This window comes from Anser brachyrhynchus (genome assembly GCF_964034855.1).
Source record: "Anser brachyrhynchus genome assembly, chromosome: 3".
Classification (NCBI taxonomy): Eukaryota; Metazoa; Chordata; class Aves; order Anseriformes; family Anatidae; genus Anser; species Anser brachyrhynchus.
In genome coordinates this window covers 51,697,056-51,718,183 of record NC_137696.1, presented here as the reverse complement: position 1 = coordinate 51,718,183, position 21,128 = coordinate 51,697,056, and the positions used below count along the sequence as shown (strand labels likewise).

Here is a 21,128-nt window from a genome sequence, read left to right as displayed (position 1 = left end):
TCACAGTAAGAAGAAAGATCACATTGAAAAAGACTGGATGTACTGATTATCAAAAAAACTAGTAGAAAGCAAAGAAGTCACTGATTTATGTTGCAGAAGACAATTATGACATTATACCTCAACCTATTGTTGAATGTCTTGCTTACATATTTACAGCCAACCCTCACATAAGCATAAATTAGTTTCTCTACTGATTTCAACAGATCATCTCCAGTTCGGAAGAAACAGACCTTGGAACATATTGCATCCCTTAAAGCAACCGTGGTTAGCTTAGAAAGACATAATTAATATATAAATAACCTGATAAACCCTATCTAAGGAATGCAACGCTTAAAATCATATGCTTATAATCTCATGGTTTTACATATCAGCTCTGAGTAATAAACCTGAGACGGCAAAAGAGTCTCTTAGGAAACCTCCTCTGTCATAAAAACTCTTTCTCCAGAGTGCTGATGACATCACTTCAACGTGCTCTGTTCTTAAGACTAACTTTTTCACAACAAGCCTCCTAGGTAGATAATCGACTGTGGCAGTTTTTCACTTTGTGAATATCCTTATTTCAAACCCTTATCCTTATTTCAAAAAGAAATTTTGACCATTTAATCAAAGGACAAAGATTGCCATCACTGTGCAAGGCTTACCCTATCTCACAAAAATTTACTGATTCAAAGTGTTTCTGGGAAAATGTTTTCTGGGAAAAAATGTTTTAAAAAATACAAGATCGAGCTATTACGCTGCCATAATACATCACTTTGCCTTAAATGTTTTTCCCGCATCCCTTCTTCCCTTTTCTCTGGCTTCTTAAGCCAGAGGCATAAGAGAATGTTTGCTTGAGATTATTTATCGGGGCAGGAAGCGACCCTTTTGGCCAGTTGCTTAACTGCATGACAGATAGACTTCACAGAATTCACTGGAGAATGGAGCTCTCACTCACATTACCTGTTTTGTTAGTTTACCTACCCTAGGCTGCTTTCATTAAGTTCCACCGCTAATTTCTATGACTCCAGAACCTTATTCTCACTCCCGCAGCTGTTTCTAAGAGATTGCTAATGGTTACCCCAGGGCAGTAACTTGGTAACTTCTACAAGGTGTATTTGCTTTACTCACCACATTCAATCCCCCATTCCACCCATCACAGGAGGCCAGCCAGAATGCAGCAAATATCTGTGCATAAAGACAGTCTACAGCATGCACAGAGAAGGTAGCTTTTACAGTTTATCTTAAACATGCTCCTAGACAAGAGGTAGAGCTGCTGCCAAATGATTTTCCCATGCAGATCACTAGCTTGCAGCATCCTGCTTTACTGTATGCTTAGCATTTCCACAAGACAAGAGGGGGAAGAGAAAACAGTGGAGTACAGTTCTGGTTCAAGGTTTTGGAACACAGAGTAGGTGCACCTTACAAGAGGGCAACTAAGCAAATACATGCAATTAGCTCTCTGAAAAGAAGCAAGAGGGTGATTTTGTCTAGACGCATTCATTCAATTTTCCTGGCACACACATAACCAATCTACCTAGAAAGGTAACCCAAAATTTACTTTTCCATCAGTTCTGGAACTCTCTTACCTTAGCCAGCTTCCTTTCGTGCTGTTCTGATACTTTTTTTCCTGTGAAATCATTCTGTAACAATTCATGCTTTGCTATGAACTCCTTCTGGAAATGTAGGAACTTGTTAAACTGATCAGTTTTAGTTACACCAGCCAAATATAAAGGTATGAACTGGTATTCTTTGGCAAGCTCAGCAGCACACTGTCGGCTGTTCTTAACTGGTTTGTTTTTCAGCACCATAATCTCTGACATATTTAACTCCTTTCTTTTCAGACGCATATGGAATCTGTCAGTTCCCTCCTCCACTTTCTTTTTCAGTGCTTTCAACTTTAATATTTCCGGTACAGTAGAACTTGCATCTGCTGAGGCACCAACACTGGTCACAGGTGACTGTGGATGTCTGTTGTTGGGGAAGGAAGATTCAGCCTGTGCCGGAAGCAGAGGAATGCTGGAAGAAAAGTTACCAGAACAATTTTTCATCTTCCTTGTTCTCTCATTTTCAGCTAGGAATTGATTTCTTTCTGTCATGAAACTAGTTTGCTTCCTGGCAGAGTACCATCATCCCTGTTTTATTTTCTCTGAAGTCTTATAAAGCTTGTTACGATTTAAGTGTCCTGAGGTGTACAGTTTAACATCTGTTCTGTAGGCCAGTTCCACACTATTTAAGAGATGAGCCAGGCTCCTCACTTCCCAGTTTCTCTCCATGATGAAATGGACTCTTGTACCACGCACTTAGAAGAAAGAGGAAAGCTGAAATACACTTGAAAAAGGGAAAGCTTTAGATGACCAAAAACTTTCACAGATCAAAACTCTCCTAGTTCTATAACAGAGCATTTTAAACAGACATGGCCTACAAAACTATGCTACCTTCCTTCTTATCCATAGCAGTATACAAATAACCAAACAGACCTGGACACACTGGTAGGTTCCTGCTAAGCTCAGACTCTGCTCACACTGCTTGGTAACTGTCTCTGATTTTTTTTTAATTTGATTTATTTTTATTTTATTTATTATTTTCTTTTTGCCAAGGGCTCTCCATGCTTTTGCTACTCAAGAAGCCTCTTCTGCCTATTCCCTAACATTAGACCCATGGTTGGTCAGATTCTACTGTATATCAAATAATCCCTTTCACAAACTTTCAACATTCTCATTAGCATGTTGCTTTAGAAATTCAGTCTTCTAATTTTAAAACTTTGTTGATCGTCAGATTATATTTTGTTACATGCTAATCTTGTCCCAGTTTCTCTACTTCTAATAGTTCTCCCTGTTATTTATTCCTTACTGCCTTCTACAGAGAGAAATATTATGGCTCCTCTCACCCTTCCTTTTAGCTAATGAAAGAAACCAAGCTGGATATATAGTTTTGTTTTTGTTTTAAATCTATGAAGTAATTTTTGTGAGGTAGACTCACAATTCTTCTAGTTATCTCAATAATGATGGCATGTTCACATGAGATCACTGTTAAAAACTGCAAACTTTTATGAAACTCAATATTATTGTACTCTGGCACAAAATGATCTAATAAATGAGTCACTGTTGTGCTCTGATGTATTTAGTAGTATTTAGCCTTATGTACACATATACCCTGCTCCTGCAGGACCTCGTATCCCTAGGGGATGAGGCAGTGATGCCCACAGAAGCAGAGTTAGGAAGACAAGAAGTTTGTGAGCTATCTCAAAGGGGGAAGCAATTTGGAGGAAAACAGTGCAACTCCTTTCAATGCGGCATAGAGACTGAGTGTCAGGAGGCAACCAAGGGGCCTATGGGTGCTTAGGACAGCTCTCCATACCTGTACACGATCTTAAAATGGCCACACAGCCTGACAGATACCTGCACGACATATGAAAGCAACTGGTACCTGTAGAAGGCCATGATAGAAGGGCAGGGGACCTCAACATCCTGCTCCAGAGATCCACTGGCCACCCATGAGAAAGCCAATGAGAAACAAAACAGTGCATTTGTATTAACTGTCAGCATGTGCCAGGGTGACCAGACACTTGCTGTCAGTGCTAGCAACAGCAAGGCCAGTTACAATGGACTAATGTTTCCAAGTAGCTCTTCTTTTTGTCTCCTTAGTACAGCCTGCCTCACCTTCTCAAGATGGTGACAACCTAGTATGGCTAATAGAGGTTCCTCTTAGCCCCTCCTGCCTCCCCAGCCAAGCCAGTCTGCCTATGGCTGCTGGATTGGTGGCACAACACGTTTTTTTTCCTGGCAAGCTGTCCCTATCCAGTGGTGAACATGGAGGGCTTAGCATCAGTGCTTGTAGAAAAAGGACCTTCAAGCCGGTGAGCGAACATTGCCAATACAGTGACACCTCCAGCCAACCATCCTGAAATAGAAGGACACATCTCCTCATGGAGGGACACAGGGCCTGCAGAGAAACATACAGAAGCACCACCTTTGCATTTCTACCAGTACAAGACACCATGATTAAAATACATTAACATTAATGGGTAAAGCAAAGAAACATGGCCACTCTGTGCAGCAGGGAAGGGAAAGAGGGGGGCCAAAAATGCCAAAGTAAACTTTTATCCTTCACTCGTCACTGAAAAGGGGAGCAGGTGGCTACTACAGGAAACATCAGTGAGAGAAGGGTAAATAAATGTTAAAAAAAAAAAGTTATAGCCTGAATGAACAGATTAGACAGTACTTAGAGTAATGTGTTGCTGATTTGGCTGAACCTGATGAACAGCTGTCTAGAATATGAGAAAAACTGCCTGAAACCGTCTCAGATGCATTAGCAGATACTTTTGAGAAGACAGCTGGAGACAGATGACCCACCAATGACAGGAAAAGCTTCAGCACAGGGTCTATCTTTAAAAGAAGTGGGGAAGAGATAGCAGAGAGGAGTTAAAGCTCAGCAACTTTACCTTCAACTTCCAAAGAGAAAAAGTATCCTGGAAAAATAAACTTGCTCTGAGAACCTGAACAACGAATGACGAGCTGAATAACAACAGCATGGTGGTTTAAGGGTGTTAGTGCAGGGGAGAAACAGCAGCAGCTGTGTATTTTGACTTTACTTAGGCTTTTAGTATTGCCTTGTGCAGCGTTCTCCTAAGTGAGAAAAAAAAATCATCTAGAAGTAGGTAGGCTAGCCTGGGTGTAATAAATAAATAAATAAAATAAACTAGCAAAAACCACCAAAATGTGTAAAATTATATTCAAAGAGGAATTAAAAAGTTTCCTTATTCAAATGGAAGAGGTACCAAGCAGTATTCTGTGAAGATTTGCCCTGAATCTGGACCTAATTTTCCCAGCATTTTTATTTATACTGTGGATGATGGAATACACAATATGCTTGTTAAATTTACAGATGACATGAAATGGAGAGGGATGCAAATAGTCTTAGAGATAGGGTTGGAACTGAAAATGCTCTTGATAAATTGGAGACATTCTGAGAACAGCTGCATGAACTTCAATATGTGCAGAAACAATCAGCTGCCCAGCAGCCAGCAACAGCTGGTTCAGTAGAAAATTATTTAGAAAATATCTTGGGAATATGGTGAATGATAAGGTCAACACCAGTCAACAGTGTCAGTGTGGTGAGCAAGACAAATGCCATTCTGGGATGTACAGACCACTATTGAAGGTGAAATACTCCTGTCAATGCGAGCAGCACAGAGGAGGCTTCAGCCAAGTGTTGTGACCAGTTTCAGCCACTGCTCTTTGGGAAAGATTTAGAACTGGAGGACTCCAGACAAGAGTGAGCTGAAACCATGACTGAGAAGAAAAAGTATGTGGGTGGAGGAATTTAATTTAGCCTGAAGAAGAGACTGTATAAAGTCAGAAAGAGCAAAACCCATCCTTATAGCATGGCTGCTCTTGCTACCCAGGAAAACAGACCTAGGAACTCATACACACAATCAGAAAGTCAAATCCTGACCCATCAGCTGAGATAGCATGTTAACCACCAGGATTCCCACGCTGTTAAACAGTATTAGAAGCCCATATTTAAGAGTGACGCAGTCAGAGCCTTGACTTACATAACAAGGAGCAGTAAATTTATATGGGATAGGCTCACTGGAAGAGGGTACACTGGGGAGAAGTAGGAGAAAGAGTATAGATACGCATAGGTTTTAAGTAGTACAGAATAAACGTTATAAACTGACATTTACTAAGGCAGACCATATCATTCCTTCAACGACAGGGATGCAGGGAGTGAGGAGTGGGGGAAATAAAGCAGTTAATTTTCCCTTCTTGCCACTCCAGTTATTTCTTAATTTCTTCCTTTCTAAAAAAAAAAAAAATAAAAAAATCTTACTTCTAATTCAAGAACCATTTAATTGTTACTGTGATTGATTTGTGCTGGAGAGATGGAAATGAACATGATAATAAGGTCGTGATTTTTTCATAAAAACATGTGAGAGAAAAAAGAGCATATTGCAGCATGCTGAGTGGAAGAGAGGCAGTGGCAGCTGCTACTGAGAAGGATCTGCCTAACTGGTTATATTTGCTCCCCTTTTCTTTCTTTAAGCACACACACAAACCTCTTGTGAAAGTTACCTTTATTTATTCTAGAAACGTAACAGTATGCTGGCTAGGTGTAGAGCAGATAAGGAGACTTTTTTTTTTTTTTAGCCCATTCAAAATAGAGCCTGTGATTGCCCTGAGGAGACATCTAGAGTTGGAGTGGGATAAGTTCTTACTCAGATGCTGTCCCTTAATTTCCTCTCTGAGCAGACCACAGTAGTCTCAAAACCTCGGTAGAGGAGCAGCCTTGAGTTCAGCCCTCTTATAAGCTGAGGCTTTAAGCTCTAAATGGATGGGAGATGAGGCAGAGTACAAGGTAAGGCATGAAGCAAAAAAAGCCAGATGTTTGTAATAAGAGGGTTTTCTTGACCTGACCAGAAGCAGGAATTCTCAAATTTGTCTCCCGAGTGACTATATCAATGAGCAGATAGCAAAGATGAGCACCTCAGGGCCTGTATTTCCTGCTAGGGGACAGGTCTGCATCCTATTACCATCATTTCTGGTGGTAAGTGGGAGGGTAGTATGACTAGTGTACAAGTGTCCAAAGGCACTGAGCAACAGGCTGGGCAGCACAGGACCTTCTCTATCCAAAAGCATCTCTACTGCAGTTAAGTGTAGGCTGCTTCTAAAAACCCATCCCACCATGCCTGTTCAGTTTATAGTAAAAGAAACGCTGCCTTGTGGGGGAACAAGGTCTTTGAACACATTTATATAGCATAAACACAAGCACAAGAGGCTGGGGAACCACATGCTTAACAAAAATTGGGGGTTGAAAAAAAAAGAGACCTTGACAGGCTGAAGGAACGAGCCAACAGAAACTTCTTGAAAGTCAACCAATAAAAATGTAATGCCTACAGTCGAGGATGACCTAACCTCACAGAGCAGTACAGGCTTGGGGTGAACTGGATAGATAGCAGCTTTGCAGAAGAGTACCTGGGGGTCAAGGTGCACGAGCCAGCAGTGTGCCTTGAAACAAAGAAAGCTAGCCACACACCGTGTTGCCTAAGCAAATACATAGCCAGCAGACATACGAAAGTGCTTGCTCTCCTCTACTCCACACCGGCAAACTGTGTCCAATCTTAGGTACTATAGTGCAAGAAAGACATTGATAAACTAGAGAGACTAGCAGAGGAGCACTGAGATTTCCAAGAGATTGGAGCACCCCAGAAGGACTCATTTTGTATAGACCAGAGATCAGACTTCTAAGAGGAGGCAGGAAAAAAAAAATAACGTAGTCTCCCACTACCTCAAGTGGTAGAGAAGCAAGAACCTCTTCTCAGAGGTGAACAGTGAAAGGTCAAGGGGCCGCAGCTACATGATACAGCAAGGGAGAAATAGGTTGGACATAAGAAAAAAAATATCTTCACATCAAGAATGGTTCAGCACTGGAGCACGTGCTAAGAGAGACTGTGAAATCTCCGTCCCTGGAAGTACTCACAGCTTCACAGAGTAAGATCCTGAGGATGTCATCAGAATTTGTTAGCCCAGTTTGGCAAAAGGATTGGACTGGGTGACTGCCAGAGATCCCTTCCAACCCAACTTTTTCTGTTTTCAGGAATATTTTCAAGCTTGCAAAATGAAACAATGGGAAAAAAAAAAAAACAGGAAATACCCCAATATGCCTTCCCTCATCCTCTGCCTTGTGCATTCAAGTTGTGCACTGCAGGTGGCAGAGAAGCAATAGGAAAGAAGTGTTATTGTAGACACAGTGCCTGAAGGATGTAACCAAGGCAAGATCTGTAGGACGAGGCAATCTCTTTTATTAGACCAACTGATAAAGTTAGAAAAACTTGGAGATTGCAGGCACGCAAACACTTCTTCAGCCCTAAAATAGAACCAGTCCACTTCAGTGCTAAACACAGGTTGAAAACAGCCTGAATTTAGCTGGCTATATTTATAGCTATATATATATAGACCATCTGAGTGGGGAAAAGAAAGGTAATTGACACTTGCGGAGTGGAAGAGATGTTAACTACATTTTCAACTCCTCTCTCAATACCTCCTGAGGGAGGCAGAGGGATATTTTTTGCCTGCAGAACATGAGGGTGGAAAAGAGTTTTGAAGCACAGTAAAACACTTCAGTACAGTTCAGCATGGCTTCCCAGACCTGGGGAAATTCAGGCTGCCTGTAGTGAAACACATACATGCACTGGAGCCTGGTGTGATGTTTCTGACAAGGTCACCGAGGGCAGCAGCCCCATGGTGGCATGCACCACACCAGTGATGCTTGGCTTTTCCCACTGCATAGGAATCCCCTGAGTTGGCCATCAGGCTGGGTGAAATGGCTTCCCCACCTTACACCAAGTGTCCCAGCTGGCACTTCAACAACCACCAGCTGCCTCCAGTCCACCAGGGCCCAGCCATCACCACAGACACCAGCCGGACACCCTGCTGACCCCAGGCCCCCGCCCAGCAACACAGGCCTGTGCCTCACCCTGCCTCAGTAGCATTTCAGTCCAGGCCATGAGGAGGGAGCTGGAATTGTTCAGTCTGGAGAAGAGGAGGCTCAGGGGCGACCTTATCGCTCTCTACAGGTACCTTAAAGGAGGCTGTAGCGAGGTGGGGGTTGGTCTGTTCTCCCACATGCCTGGTGACAGGACAAGGGGGAATGGGCTTAAGCTGTGCCAGGGGAGGTTTAGGTTGGATATTGGGAAGAACTTCTTTACTGAAAGGGTTGTTAGGCATTGGAATGGGCTGCCCAGGGAAGTGGTCGAGTCACCATCCCTAGAGGTCATTTAAAGACGTTTAGATGTAGAGCTTAGGGATATGGCTTAGTGGAGGACTTGTTAGTGTTAGGTCAGAGGTTGGACTCGGTGATCTTGGAGGTCTCTTCCAACCTAGATGATGCTTTGATTCTATGATTAACCTGGGACCAGCCCTGCATGGGGCTTCCCCACCATGGCCCCAGCAAAGTCACCTCCTGAGGGCCCCCTATCCCCTCCCAGATCTACTGTGGGTGCCCTCTGTCCCCATGCAGGCACTATCCTTTTGTTACACACTGTCCCCTCCCCTCCCCAGCAGGTCCTCCCACGCTGCACAGATGCAGGCCCACTCTGGCCCTCCAGGCACTTCTCATACTAATTACCACTGCCTCCTGTGCTAATTACTGCTTTCTTCAGTTTTGTCCAGGAGCAGCCCAGCTGACATTATTTCAAACCCCTGCAGACAATCATGCTTCCCTGGTCTAAAAGAACAGGTTACCAAAGAAAAGAGAGGAATGAGAGAGGAACAAGTCTGCTGTCCTTAAATACAGGTAGTACATTTGCTATTTTCCAGTTGGATGACGACACCCTTCGTGTGATACCCTTTTTTTTAAAAAAAAAAAAAGCTCCTGTAATTGTAACCCTGCACCCCTGCCCTCCCCACCATGAAGTTTCAGCCTCTCCCTTGCACATGAACGAACAGCAGCGCTTCCCATTCAGGCAGGCTGACTCCCTTCCTCTTCACTTGTGCTCTGCCCCTTCTCCTCCCCTTTCCCTCAGTTGTCTCCATTCACTTCCTCATTTAAAGAAATCAAAAAGGCTGTGACAAAGTAGGCCTGACTCAATGCTGCTGAGCAATGGGGCTGCAGTAAGTCTGAGGCACCCAGCTCCCCCTCATGTCTCCTAGGCACCCCCCCCCCCCCCCCCCCCCGCTGCTTGCTGGCACCAATTTCTAGCACAATGGTGAGACTGGAATCTAACAAGCAAAGGAAGCTGAACAACCAAGACCTTACATCTAATCATGTGGCAACTCTTTTGTTTTCCCTGCCATACTGTCTGACCTCCAAAAAAATATCTGTTCTTGTCTGAGGGGGTGCCTTTAGTTCACTGAGCACCAAAACTTTTCATTATATATCAAAAGTATTTTAACTTTCAAGGAAAGAGGACTTCCTACTTTACTCTGCTGACAGCATTCAGGGACTGAAGTCTTTTAGCCCTGGACTGAGCTGAGGTTTATAACCTGTTAATAGATGCATTCCCATATCCTTCCACAGACAGGCCAGTATCTAGTGAGAGACCTGGATGCAGGATGAAGTCAAGTCACAGGCTTCTCCAGGAACTTGAAGTGACATGAGGTAGATGGTGTACCAGAAGGACCCATCACATGGGATGTGGGCTGCAGGTGAGTCTGTACACCAGGAAATGGCCCGTGGGAGAGGGTGAGAAAAAAAAAACAAACATAGTGGTAGTCTTAAACAGCATGATACCTAGCAAAACCACAGCCAAAGCGGAGCCTCCCTAAGTGTCAGACCAGAATCCGAACCTGCACCAAGTCATCAAATCAAAATGCAGGCAAGCTGATGACCAGGGAAATAAGGGAGAAGCTAGCCTTTCCCTGACAGAAAACAGCAGGCACGTCTGATGGCCTATAAGACCATATGCAATGCCTCATCATCTTATGATGGCCATTCGGTTACATATCCCTTAGCTTGAAAATCATATACTCTGTTCCCAGTGCAAGTAGAAAGGTAGAAATTAAATACCACCAATGCCTGTACATTAATCCCACAAGCATACTTAGTGAAATCCACTTCTCCAGAACCTCAGGCAATATCAGACTATGTGTCCGATTCCTGGCAAACTAGGTGACAAGCACTTTGGTGATTATCAAGCACAGCACCAGTCATCACATCTGCCTGACTCAGAAAGCTGTTCTTCAGTTGGTAGCCATTCTGCAGGCCTGCACACAACAGCCTGAGTTCCTCCTTCCAAAGGCTCTCTGGTTTATGCTCGGGAGACACAAATGAGTTGGATCCAGCTATAGTTTATAATAAACGTGAAACCTCCCATCTGCACAAGGCAGTGATCACTCCCAGCCAGCATTCCTATGTATGGTGACCACAAATCTGACTAAGTCAATATTGCTTTGTTACTAGTGAAACGTGTATGCGCCAAGCTGCAAAAATCTCTCTTACCCCTGAGCTATTGCTCCTGCTCCTCAAGCCATGTTTGCATAAATGGAAAAGCTGCAGCATTCCTTCCATTACTGTTGGTACTACAGTGGGACTTCTGTTTGCAATGAACAACAGAAAAAGCTGCCAAGAAATCAGATCTATTGCTACAAGTTTTATGGCTATTATCTTTCCCCTCAAATGCCCTGAAATGCAAATATCTTACAGTTGTTGCATACTTTGTCACAGTAATGAGTTCCATTTACTTTAATTTATATAGTTATTATATAAAAAGGCAGAATCAACCAGAGTGTAGGGGTCTGTGTGAGGAGCTTGGAGCATTTGTTCTGCAAGCTTTCGCAGGGACCTTTGTAGCAGCCTACTGCAGCAGGAGCGACCCTGTACTCAGGTCCATGGGACCTGGACTGGGTAATTCAAACCTGTCTGCTGTGCAGGACAGCCTGTATACAAAAGGCAACAGAACCCTTAAGTCAAAGTGTTTACAGGATCTACGAACACCATCACATCAGTACCACCAGGAAGGCTGGTATCAACATCAGCAGGCTCCAGGATTAGATTTAAGACAGTTTATTAACCTAATCACTTAAAAAAAAAAAAAAAGCCCTTAAGTCAAAATTTAAAATCATTTAGCAAAATGTGTTACTTAGACGTTTGTCTCCATCCCAGTTTCACGATCACACTTCACACACTTCTGTCTCAGAAATATAACCTGTAGGTAATCCAAAGCACTGCACTCAGTCTTGAAACCCAGTTTCATCCACTAGGAAGTATTTTTTCCTGCTGTAGACAGCAGGAAAGTATCTATAAATAAAGCATCTTAAACAGAAAAAAACAAGGTAAGCTCAGGCTTGTTCTGAGGTACTGCAGGCAAATTGCTTTGTTTAGATTGTGTGTTAGGAATGCCAGAAATAAAAGCTTGCTGGTATTCATACAGCATGTAGGGTTTCGATATATCTTTTTCTTTTACCATAGCTCTACATTCAAAGTATAAATTGTAAAACAGTCTGACATCTTAGGTGATTTTCTAGTAATATCAGGCAAGACCTCGCTCTCTCCCTGGAACCTTCATTCTGCTCCCATAAGGCTATTGAATTTATTGGCTGAATTCATCAAAGCTTCATAGGGGAGCAGTCTCAAATATAATGAAGTTCTATGTTTCATAAAACTGGTGCCTGTTTAGAGAGACTGTTGGGGGTCCATCCTGTAACTTTTTATTCTGTACGTCAGCTTCTACAGAACACAGGAGTCTGCATATCACAGCCAAAGCCCTGACTTCATTACCCCCCATGGCGAAGAGGAGCACTGTCAAGGTTCAAGCCCTTTAGGTAAGCTTTCAGATCATCTCTGGTCTTGTAAATTTCACCATCTAATGTTGCTGGGAGCAGAGGTAAGACCATCGACTCCTGTTCCAAACTCTTTTCTGCACAGGTGTATATTTGTTTGGGTGCCTACTGTTTATTTTGGTGACTGGCAGGGATTGCCTTAACAGCGGTACTTACCTCTTCCTTGACAAGCAGGGAGGACTCCATCCAGTCACACTGAACACCCTCTGATCCAATCAATGCAGTGAAAGGCATGCAGAGCAATTTAATGGTTAGATCACTCTGAACAGCCTGTGCTAAGAAGTGAGGTGCAGTATCTCACAGCTGGATGTAACTACAAGAGAGAAAAGCAACTGCAGCTTCCTTAAAATTTTCCCTTCCCTGCCAACACCCCATTTCCAACAAGCTGGAGACACGCTACATGCTAAGGGTGGCAGAGAAACTTATGTCTCAATATTTCAATATTTTAAAACACCAGTGTTTTTCTTGGTGTAGTCCATTTTATTTTTCCTGGTTATGATGTTTGTTTCTGTGTGTTCCCAGTAAGTTACTACCATGTTGAGTTTACATTATTTCCAGTTTTCATAATGGCTGTTCAGAGTCTATACAACCTTGAAAACCAACATCAAGGAAGTTTATTATCAAGTTAAATGCAACATTCCTCATCGTAAAAATGTCACTCTCTATTTAAGAGTTTTTCCACAAGAACCTCCCTCTTACCTTTTCTTGGCATGGAGAAATTATAGCATGTTACATTTTTCTGCTGGGCTACTTGTGTTTGAAACAGATAGCGAATGCACCATAGACACAGTGCTGGAGAACCATAATGGCTGTGGGAGAAACATATATCTTAAAGATTAATTAAAGATTAATAATTAAGCAGTTCATTGAGGATGGTCAAACACTGGAACAGGCTTCCTAGCAAGATGGCTGATGAACCATGCCTGTCTGTCTACAAGAGGAATATATAAATTTATATATTATGCCCTAATATACATATATATTTATGCCTTTAATTAAATGCTTTAATTTTTGGTTAGCACTGAAACAGTCAGGCAGTTGAACTATATGATCTTTGTAGGTCCCTTTACAACTGAACTATTCTACTCTACAGTTTCTAATCTTATTGCAGAATACGACACTATGCAATATTGTATACAAATTATTACTTTTAGGGCTAAAAGCAACTAGGGTTTAAGGTCTCCTTTCCACAATTCCAGCCCATTAACTCAGTGTTTTGTACACATTTTGCGGTTTATATAAACCTTGGAAACATAGCCCTGCAGAAGGGCTTTACACTTTTAATTCCTGATCATGGGGAATTAATAAAGACCAAGAAGTAGAGAGGGTAGAAGAAGCTGTAGAGACGGTGGTCTGATTTACTCATGGAGTCCTCAAAGGTAAAAGAGAAATAGAAATTACTCCACCAGGAAAGCAAAATTATACAACAGAACAACAGAAAGGAAAAAGGCAACAAATGAAGAAACTACCTTATCAGCAAATTCTACATAATGATTTCAAGGAGTTGATTTAGAAACTTTCAGAGAGCAAATAGGACATTAGTTTTCTGTGTGAAGCTTTCTGTACAGTCTGCAATTCAACATAGCACTGAGATTGATGGTCATGGGACTTACATATCTTGTGGTGTAGGACAGAAAAAGGCTTCAACTGATGCACCACCAGCTACAATGGTGACTATATCTGAACACTGAAATGGTTTGATCAAACTCTGATCTGTTTGCATTGGTGGCTAACTCTGATGGCAATACAATATGCAGGAAGAAGTCATGAAAGATAGCTTTCAAAAAGAATATATTCTGATTTTTTTTTTGTGCTATTTTAAATACATCCCAACAACAACCAACAAGAAAAAGGGTATTTATTCCTTAGAAACTTTAGTTCTACCACAGGCATGATTCTAGATTGCCTAGAAGATTTACTGGTAACAGGACTTTTTTTTTTTTCTTTCCTCTCATTTCCACGTTTTTAAATAGTATTTATTATGAACTTACGTTGCTTCTCTAACTAGCATAAAGACAGCTCTAGGAATAGAAGTAGCTCTACATCGTATTCTTACCTTTATTCACAGGGTTTGCATTGCTGTGAAAAGTGATTAAGGCCAGCTGAACATTAACAGACCGTATGATGAAATTTGTTCAGCCGTTTTAGTAACATTATATAAAAAAATAATAAATAAATAAATAATCTTTACCTGGTATAACTCATTCTTTTCTCTTCAAATATATCATTTGATCTGATTCATATTCTTGACTCTCAGGCTCTTCCCTTTAGAAGACTTTTCTTTTGAATAACAGACCTTATGCACATGCCAACTAGCTTCTGACAACTTTCTCTGTAGCTCTTTCTTGACCTAGAGTCAAAGCTCTTCATCTTTGTAAGCAACACCTGTAACACAGGTAGCACTTCCTAGAGCACTATAAACAGAACCATTTTGAAAACAAAACAAAACAAAAATTCTCCCTAACCTGAGGAAGTGCTTGCAGACTGAGGAAGAAGAAATAATCCTCAGTAATTGTCTTCAGCAAAATATGTACAATGAAGTAATCTGCAACACCTGTTGATCAGGTGAAACTCATTGAAGCCATCAGCCATTACAATTGACTCAAATGAGCACAGAACCTTACCGAGAGCACTTAGCTACTTACAATAGAGCCTGATTCATCCTAGTTCATTGAAACTAGGATGTTCATTGATTCAGCCTACTTCATTGAAACTAACAGTTCCTCTGCAGGTTTTAATAAGCTTCAGTGGAGGTCCTTTTACATTTACGTTTTCCAATATCTACAAGGGGATATATTCAGGTATTGTTTTAATAATTTTCTGGTGATGTTTTTCAATAACAAATGACAAAAAATATTAGGAAAAGCATATAGACTGTGCAGTGACCATCAATGGCAAAGCACCATGCTCTACTACAAGAGCTGACTGCATGACAAGCAGAAAAGTATGAAAAGGCATGAAATTGACTGCCATCAATTTGCCATCAAATTACTTGACCAGAAAGGGACTGACTTCACCCCACAGTTTCTGGCAAATATCACAGAAACAGGTAAAAAGGACCAAATTAATAGTATTCACAGTAACATTCCTCTTGTATTACCAGTCCCCCCAAAACATTCGGAAAGTTTAACTTAAATGAATTATCCCTAACAAATGCATTAAATCTCACTGTACTTTGTTTCATCACAAGACTTAGCCCTACCAGCAGTTTCCTTGCAGCAAAATTTTGTGGAAGTGTGGGCCATAATAGCACAAATCCAGGAATACTTTGTGAAACATGTTTTTGACAACCATAGGCAGTAGCTAAACAGTTGCTCTGGAAACCTCTTTCTGGCCAAGTCGTGCTAGCAATGCTCCACGTTCCTTCAATGGGGAGAAAGACCAGGAATATTTGGAGGCTGTGCTGAGAACAGGAGCACAAAGTCTGTCTGGAGCCTCTTTCCCAAGCACAATGTCTGTCGCTGAGAATGGAAGGGTCGTGCAGACTCATGATGACACAAGACAATTTTGAGGGCTATAAATGGTGAATATCCGGTTTACTGAGCATGAACAATACAAGGAATCTTTGAAGCAAATCAATACGCTAAGTAGATAAACACACAAGATTTTTTGTTTTGGTTTGCTTTTTATAAATATCTGCCAATGTACAATTCGGAACTTTATTTTACTGTTCTCTGAACCTATCCTGTATTTTCAGGGTATTGACCATTGTCAAAGCCCTATATCCTTTTGGGGTAGCAAGCATTAAAATTTGGGTGCAGAATTATTTTTCTAAATTCAGCATCTGAGTATCTGCATAATTCCCAAAGGGTAATAAATTATTCTGCATTAGCTACATGCCCATTTGGCAGTGCCAAAGCAAGGATCTATGTGAAATTACATCAACAGCAAGGTAAGCTCTCTGGCAGCTGGAGAGCAAATGGGAAAACGGATCCTTTTGCAGTTTGTGACAATGTAAACTCACAACAGGTGATTACATAAAAAAAAAAAAAAGGAAAGAAAGAAAAAAAAAGAATGTGTTTATGTTGGCAAACATAAATTATGGGACTCCGTTATGTTTTGATTCCATTTCTCCTGTGGTTTACTTGTGGTATATGAACACATACACGTGCGCACATGCAGGTGCACGCACACACACACACACACTTCACACCCCTCACTTCCACTCCCAATAATAGCAAAAATAAACATGAAAAATAATATTAAAAAACTCTGTATTCAGTAATATTCACACCAAAGAATATGTATAGATATATCCATTAAAATTATGAACATTTCTAAATATATTTTATGTATCATACATATATTTATATGTATAATTACATATCCACAGAAGTAGTCTTGCTGTGCTAAAGCCAGCAGTAAAAGCAAAAACAGGTTTCACAATAGGACACCCATATATGCATATGTACTGGCTGTTTGGTTTGTGAATTTATTTACAACTTAACTATATCATAATAAATGCTTACTGTTCTATTGTACAAACGTAATAGTAAAGGTTTAGGTTTGTTTTTAAATACAAAGACTGCAAATGAATACATGAAAAAAATTACACACCATGTACAGTATTTATAATTTATAAATGCAAAGTTAAGACCTCTTTAAATTATTGCACTTGCATATTTTTTGTTTTATTTTTACAAAGATAGTTTATATGTATCATATATATATATATGTATGTGTAAATATATATATATATAAAACAAATCTTTCAGCTCACTAAATGTAGTAAAGTTGAATGTTACCTTGAAGTTCTTTCTTATTCACATAACAGCCCAACCTGAATTTTGAATATATATGAATCTACTCTACAAATCAGTTTGACCTACCCTAGAAAGCAGTCCATAGTTTTAGGTTGTGTTTTTTGTTGTTGTTATGTTTTGCTTTTGTTTTCTTTGTTGTTGTTTTTGTTTTGGCAGAGTATACACCCGTATTACAATCGAGCACAGTTTTTGGTCAGAAAGGAAAATAAGTGTTGTAATGTGCCTTTGCTAGATTGGGATATATAACCTAAAGTTTGAACATGAACTTCCTCATAGTAGTGTGCAGAAAGTCTCTTCTGTATTTAGAATGAACAAATGAATTGTACCACTTCACAGAATTGTTCCTGTATCACAGTGTTAGAGGCAAATGCATTATTTCAAGAGGGTCATAATTGTTTTGAGCATCTAACAAACTCTGTTTTTAACATGAATAGTGCTATTTGCAATCCCTACGATTTTAACACTAAACGGTCTAAATGCAGTCACAGCAAACTGATCACACTATTTGAAGTTTAAACACACGAAAGAAGTCTGTGCTACACAAAAAGATGAATTTCACACTGCATGTCTCCTCCAGTGTAAATATATTTTAGCATATACTCCTACTAAAAACACTATTGTGTTTTTCTAATGGAATAACTTACTAAAAATAGATCACGTATTAAAGAAAGTACTGCCATGAGTTGAACCATTACAGCAAGATGTTGTACTACATTACAAAATTCATAGACTAATTATAACAATGGAATTTCTGACATTGCTGTAATAAAATATGCAACATCTCAGATGAATATCATGCTATGTGAACTATTTTTCTCTCTTAGTGCATATCTTTCAGGCATCATTTCACAATATATTAGAAATGCTCAGATATGGCTTCAGATAGTCCTTTTACTTCTCCTGGGCTTAGAAGCAAAAATCCATTGAAATCACTAACAAAACTAATGCTGTTCTGGGAATACAAAGTCTAACACTTCTAGGAAAAAAATCTGTGTTTGTTGTTGTTGTTGTTGTTATTTTTTTAATTACTTTTTTTATATATGTTCTTATTGACCTTGTACAACATCAGGTTTTAGCAGGATAAAAATGGCTTTTGGCAGTTTAACTTAATGGGCAGATTTCTGAGTTCAAGTTCACGCTTTTGAACCATTAAATTTCAACGTGTACTTGAGTTGTGAAATTCAAATTCAACTTCAAAGTTTTAATTTTTGGTGGGTTTGACTTTGGGAGTACTGATTTTAGTGTTTTTTCTATAAAAAGTTACATCTGAATCTGTACTCTTTAAATGCTGAGACTAAATTTGCTTAGAAAATGTAGCCCACTATTGCTAATTTTGTTATAGCTACAGACAAAAAGTAACTTTTTGTCATGATTTTTTCCTACTTTCATACACCAATCCACAACCACTGTAACTGAAGTTTTTAGTTCTAGTGGACATTATACTATAATAAACATATATTTTAAATGTTTCAGATAGTTCTGCATTAGAAAAAACAAACAAACAAAACCATCTGATTGACTTGGGACGTTAATAGAACAACTTATGGCCAATTCGATGAATTTGTTAGGGAACTATATTCCATATCAGTACTTATAAACTTCAAAACATAACATACCATGTGATATGGCAAATATTCTGAATAGTAAGTAACGGAACTAGCCAAGTTGTCTTTACCAGCAATGACTAGAAGATGAATTAAAACTTTGCTTAACACAGACACAGTGTGATAAGGAATATTTTTGCAAAGCTTGTAAGATCATCATTCTAAGAAGAAGAACAGCAAATATACTTAACCCATGAAGGAAAAATATTCAGTTCAGTTGGTAGCATATCTGAATTTCAGAGAGTATTTTTGTGGTCACTGTAGATTTAGATAAATTTCCATGTGAATTAGGAATGATTGATTGTGTATCAAGTACTCAGCAGATGAAAGTCTGCATCTGTATGATTTCATTAAAGCAGAACTACTAAGTAATAAAGCAGAAGACAGCATGAGATACTATTCATTCTACTTTGGTGTTTCTTTTTTTTTTTTTTAAATCCAAAATGATTAAATAATTTACTGTGGTTAGAAATGAATTTCTGCACTTAGAATTAGCAAAGCACCTGAAAAGAATTATGGGGCTGCTGCTAGGTAACCTGTATCATACAAATAAGATAATTTCATATTGAATTCTCGACCTCTGGGATATCTATGTACAGCAAAGGCTTAGGTGCATTTATACATTATGTGATTACGCATCACATACTGTACACATACTGGTATGTGCTCGACCATAACAGAAGGCAAAACTCAAGAGTAATTTAAATGTCGTTTAAATAAAACACAGAAGATGACATGCTTATTCGAGCAATACAGCTCAACAGGTGTGAGAAGGAAAAAGAGAACCTGCATCCTGTCTTTAAGTTGCTACTGTTATTAGTTGCAGTTACACAAATGGCCATGTTATCACAGAACCACTACAACAATGTATTATCTGTGAAAAAGCATATATAATGCAGTATAGGCTGTATGTGAAAGGTATACAAAGACTGTGTTTTCACTTACTGTGTGGATCAATATGAAGAGTTTTTTCTCATTATTTTTAAGAGAAAGATGAAGGCAAATTAACAGTTCTTGAAAGATACTTTGTACAATTGCACTAAATTCAAAAGAGTGGCATTAAATGTAAGGTCTTAGTCTGTGCATAAGTTTGTAAGGCTGAAGCCTAACTGAAGCACAGAACTGTAAACACAATATTTTAGAGTACTTTTCTTCTGTCAGCTGTTCTTTCTTTGAGAAAGGCAGTTCTAAGTCTGGAAATTTTGCTGAACTAAGGAAAAAAAAAAGCAAACAAAAAGGGAGAAGTTTCCTAATTTCACTTATCTCGGGATGGGGATAAAGAGTAGAAGACGACATGCAGTGTTACTGTGCAACACAGAAGCTAGTCTATACAAAAACATTTTTGATTTATTGTGACGGTACCACAATTTCTCTTATGAGACCTGACTTTTCTGACAGGGCTTTTGTTCCCAGCAGATAGCATACTTCAGGTATGTCTCTAATACCTTTTAGAATACAACTCAGCAGGTAGAAGTAAACATGATGACTTTAGTTATTTGTGAGCTAGGCAAGGAAATCTTTGCTGTCACGTTTAAATTTTAATCTGATGCTTCTGTCACTATGGATACAAAAACTCCAACCTGAAACTATGCCTACATCTCTCCTTATTGGAGATAAACATCCAGTACTTCCAGTGTTTAAAGGGAGGAGTTGTCTAGGTTGATAAATCATTCTGGAGAACAAAGCATCATCACTAGTTCTTTCAACATTTGCCTTGTGAGTGACAGACAGTTTGCATCATGATGCTTAATTAAGTACTGTAAACCTTTAACCTGAATGTTGGTTTTCTTTTGTTTGCAGCAAGAGAATTCACCGTAACCTAAGCATGAATTATAGTCTCCAAGGATTCTGCTGGAGTTCAAACTGATTACAAGTAGATCACACATAAACATTCACAATAGCAATGGATATATTGTTCTATTTATAGCCAAGAACTCCCAAGTGACACTGGTGTTAAAGCCAGGCACAGTACAGTATAATAAAAGTACCATTGAAACCCTTACTAGAAAGATACAATTTAGAAGTACCCCCGAAGATTTTTTTCCCCCATCAGTTTTAAATTAAGGCCTCAGCAATGTAGCCCATGAGATAAGGCCAGTCTTTTATATTCACAAGTCGTAAGTTTTCTTTTGATAGCTGATTCCAAAAAATCTGGGTTGTCATTTTCCCTCTGTTCACGTTGTGTCACTGGTGTAGGTCAGGAGATCGGCTGCCAGAGTTGTTTAGCTGAGTCAACTCCATGGGTGTTACCTTCATTGGCAGATCTGCTTCTTAGTTAGCATTTTGTAGCTTTTCTTTTTCCTTTGTCAAATAAAAACAAAACAAAAAACAACCCCCAAAGCAAGAAGGGATGCTTTTAGGGTTAAAGCAATCTGTTGCTGCTGTTCAGTCATCAATCTTCACAGGAAGCGAATCTGAAGTCCCAGGAGTGATGGACTGGGAGGGAATCCATATAGAGGCTTCCTCACCTCTTGTTACTTTTTCCCATTGGTTGAGATTGTCCC

At 39.8% G+C, this 21,128-nt stretch overlaps 2 protein-coding genes across 7 annotated transcripts in view; both read right to left on the bottom strand.

Moving 5' to 3' along the window:
- The window catches only part of LOC308193609 (uncharacterized protein C6orf118), a 35,466-nt gene extending 19,133 nt beyond the window's left edge, over nt 1–16,333 (bottom strand). Inside the window, 5 exon segments of the mRNA XM_080588490.1 lie at nt 1,566–2,105; nt 2,109–2,278; nt 3,826–3,921; nt 8,455–8,510; nt 14,449–16,333. Of these exon segments, the coding sequence (XP_080444616.1) occupies nt 1,566–2,105; nt 2,109–2,278; nt 3,826–3,921; nt 8,455–8,510; nt 14,449–14,462 (876 nt within the window). The 5' untranslated portion in view covers nt 14,463–16,333.
- A 121-nt stretch (nt 16,334–16,454) lies between these two features.
- PDE10A (phosphodiesterase 10A) overlaps nt 16,455–21,128 on the bottom strand; it is a 190,777-nt gene continuing 186,103 nt past the window's right edge. For all 6 annotated transcript variants that reach the window (XM_080588459.1, XM_080588456.1, XM_080588458.1 and 3 more), the window contains one exon: nt 16,455–21,127. In XM_080588459.1, coding sequence (XP_080444585.1) covers nt 21,010–21,127 — 118 coding nt within the window. In that variant the 3' untranslated portion in view covers nt 16,455–21,009. The remainder of the gene's footprint in view (nt 21,128) is intronic.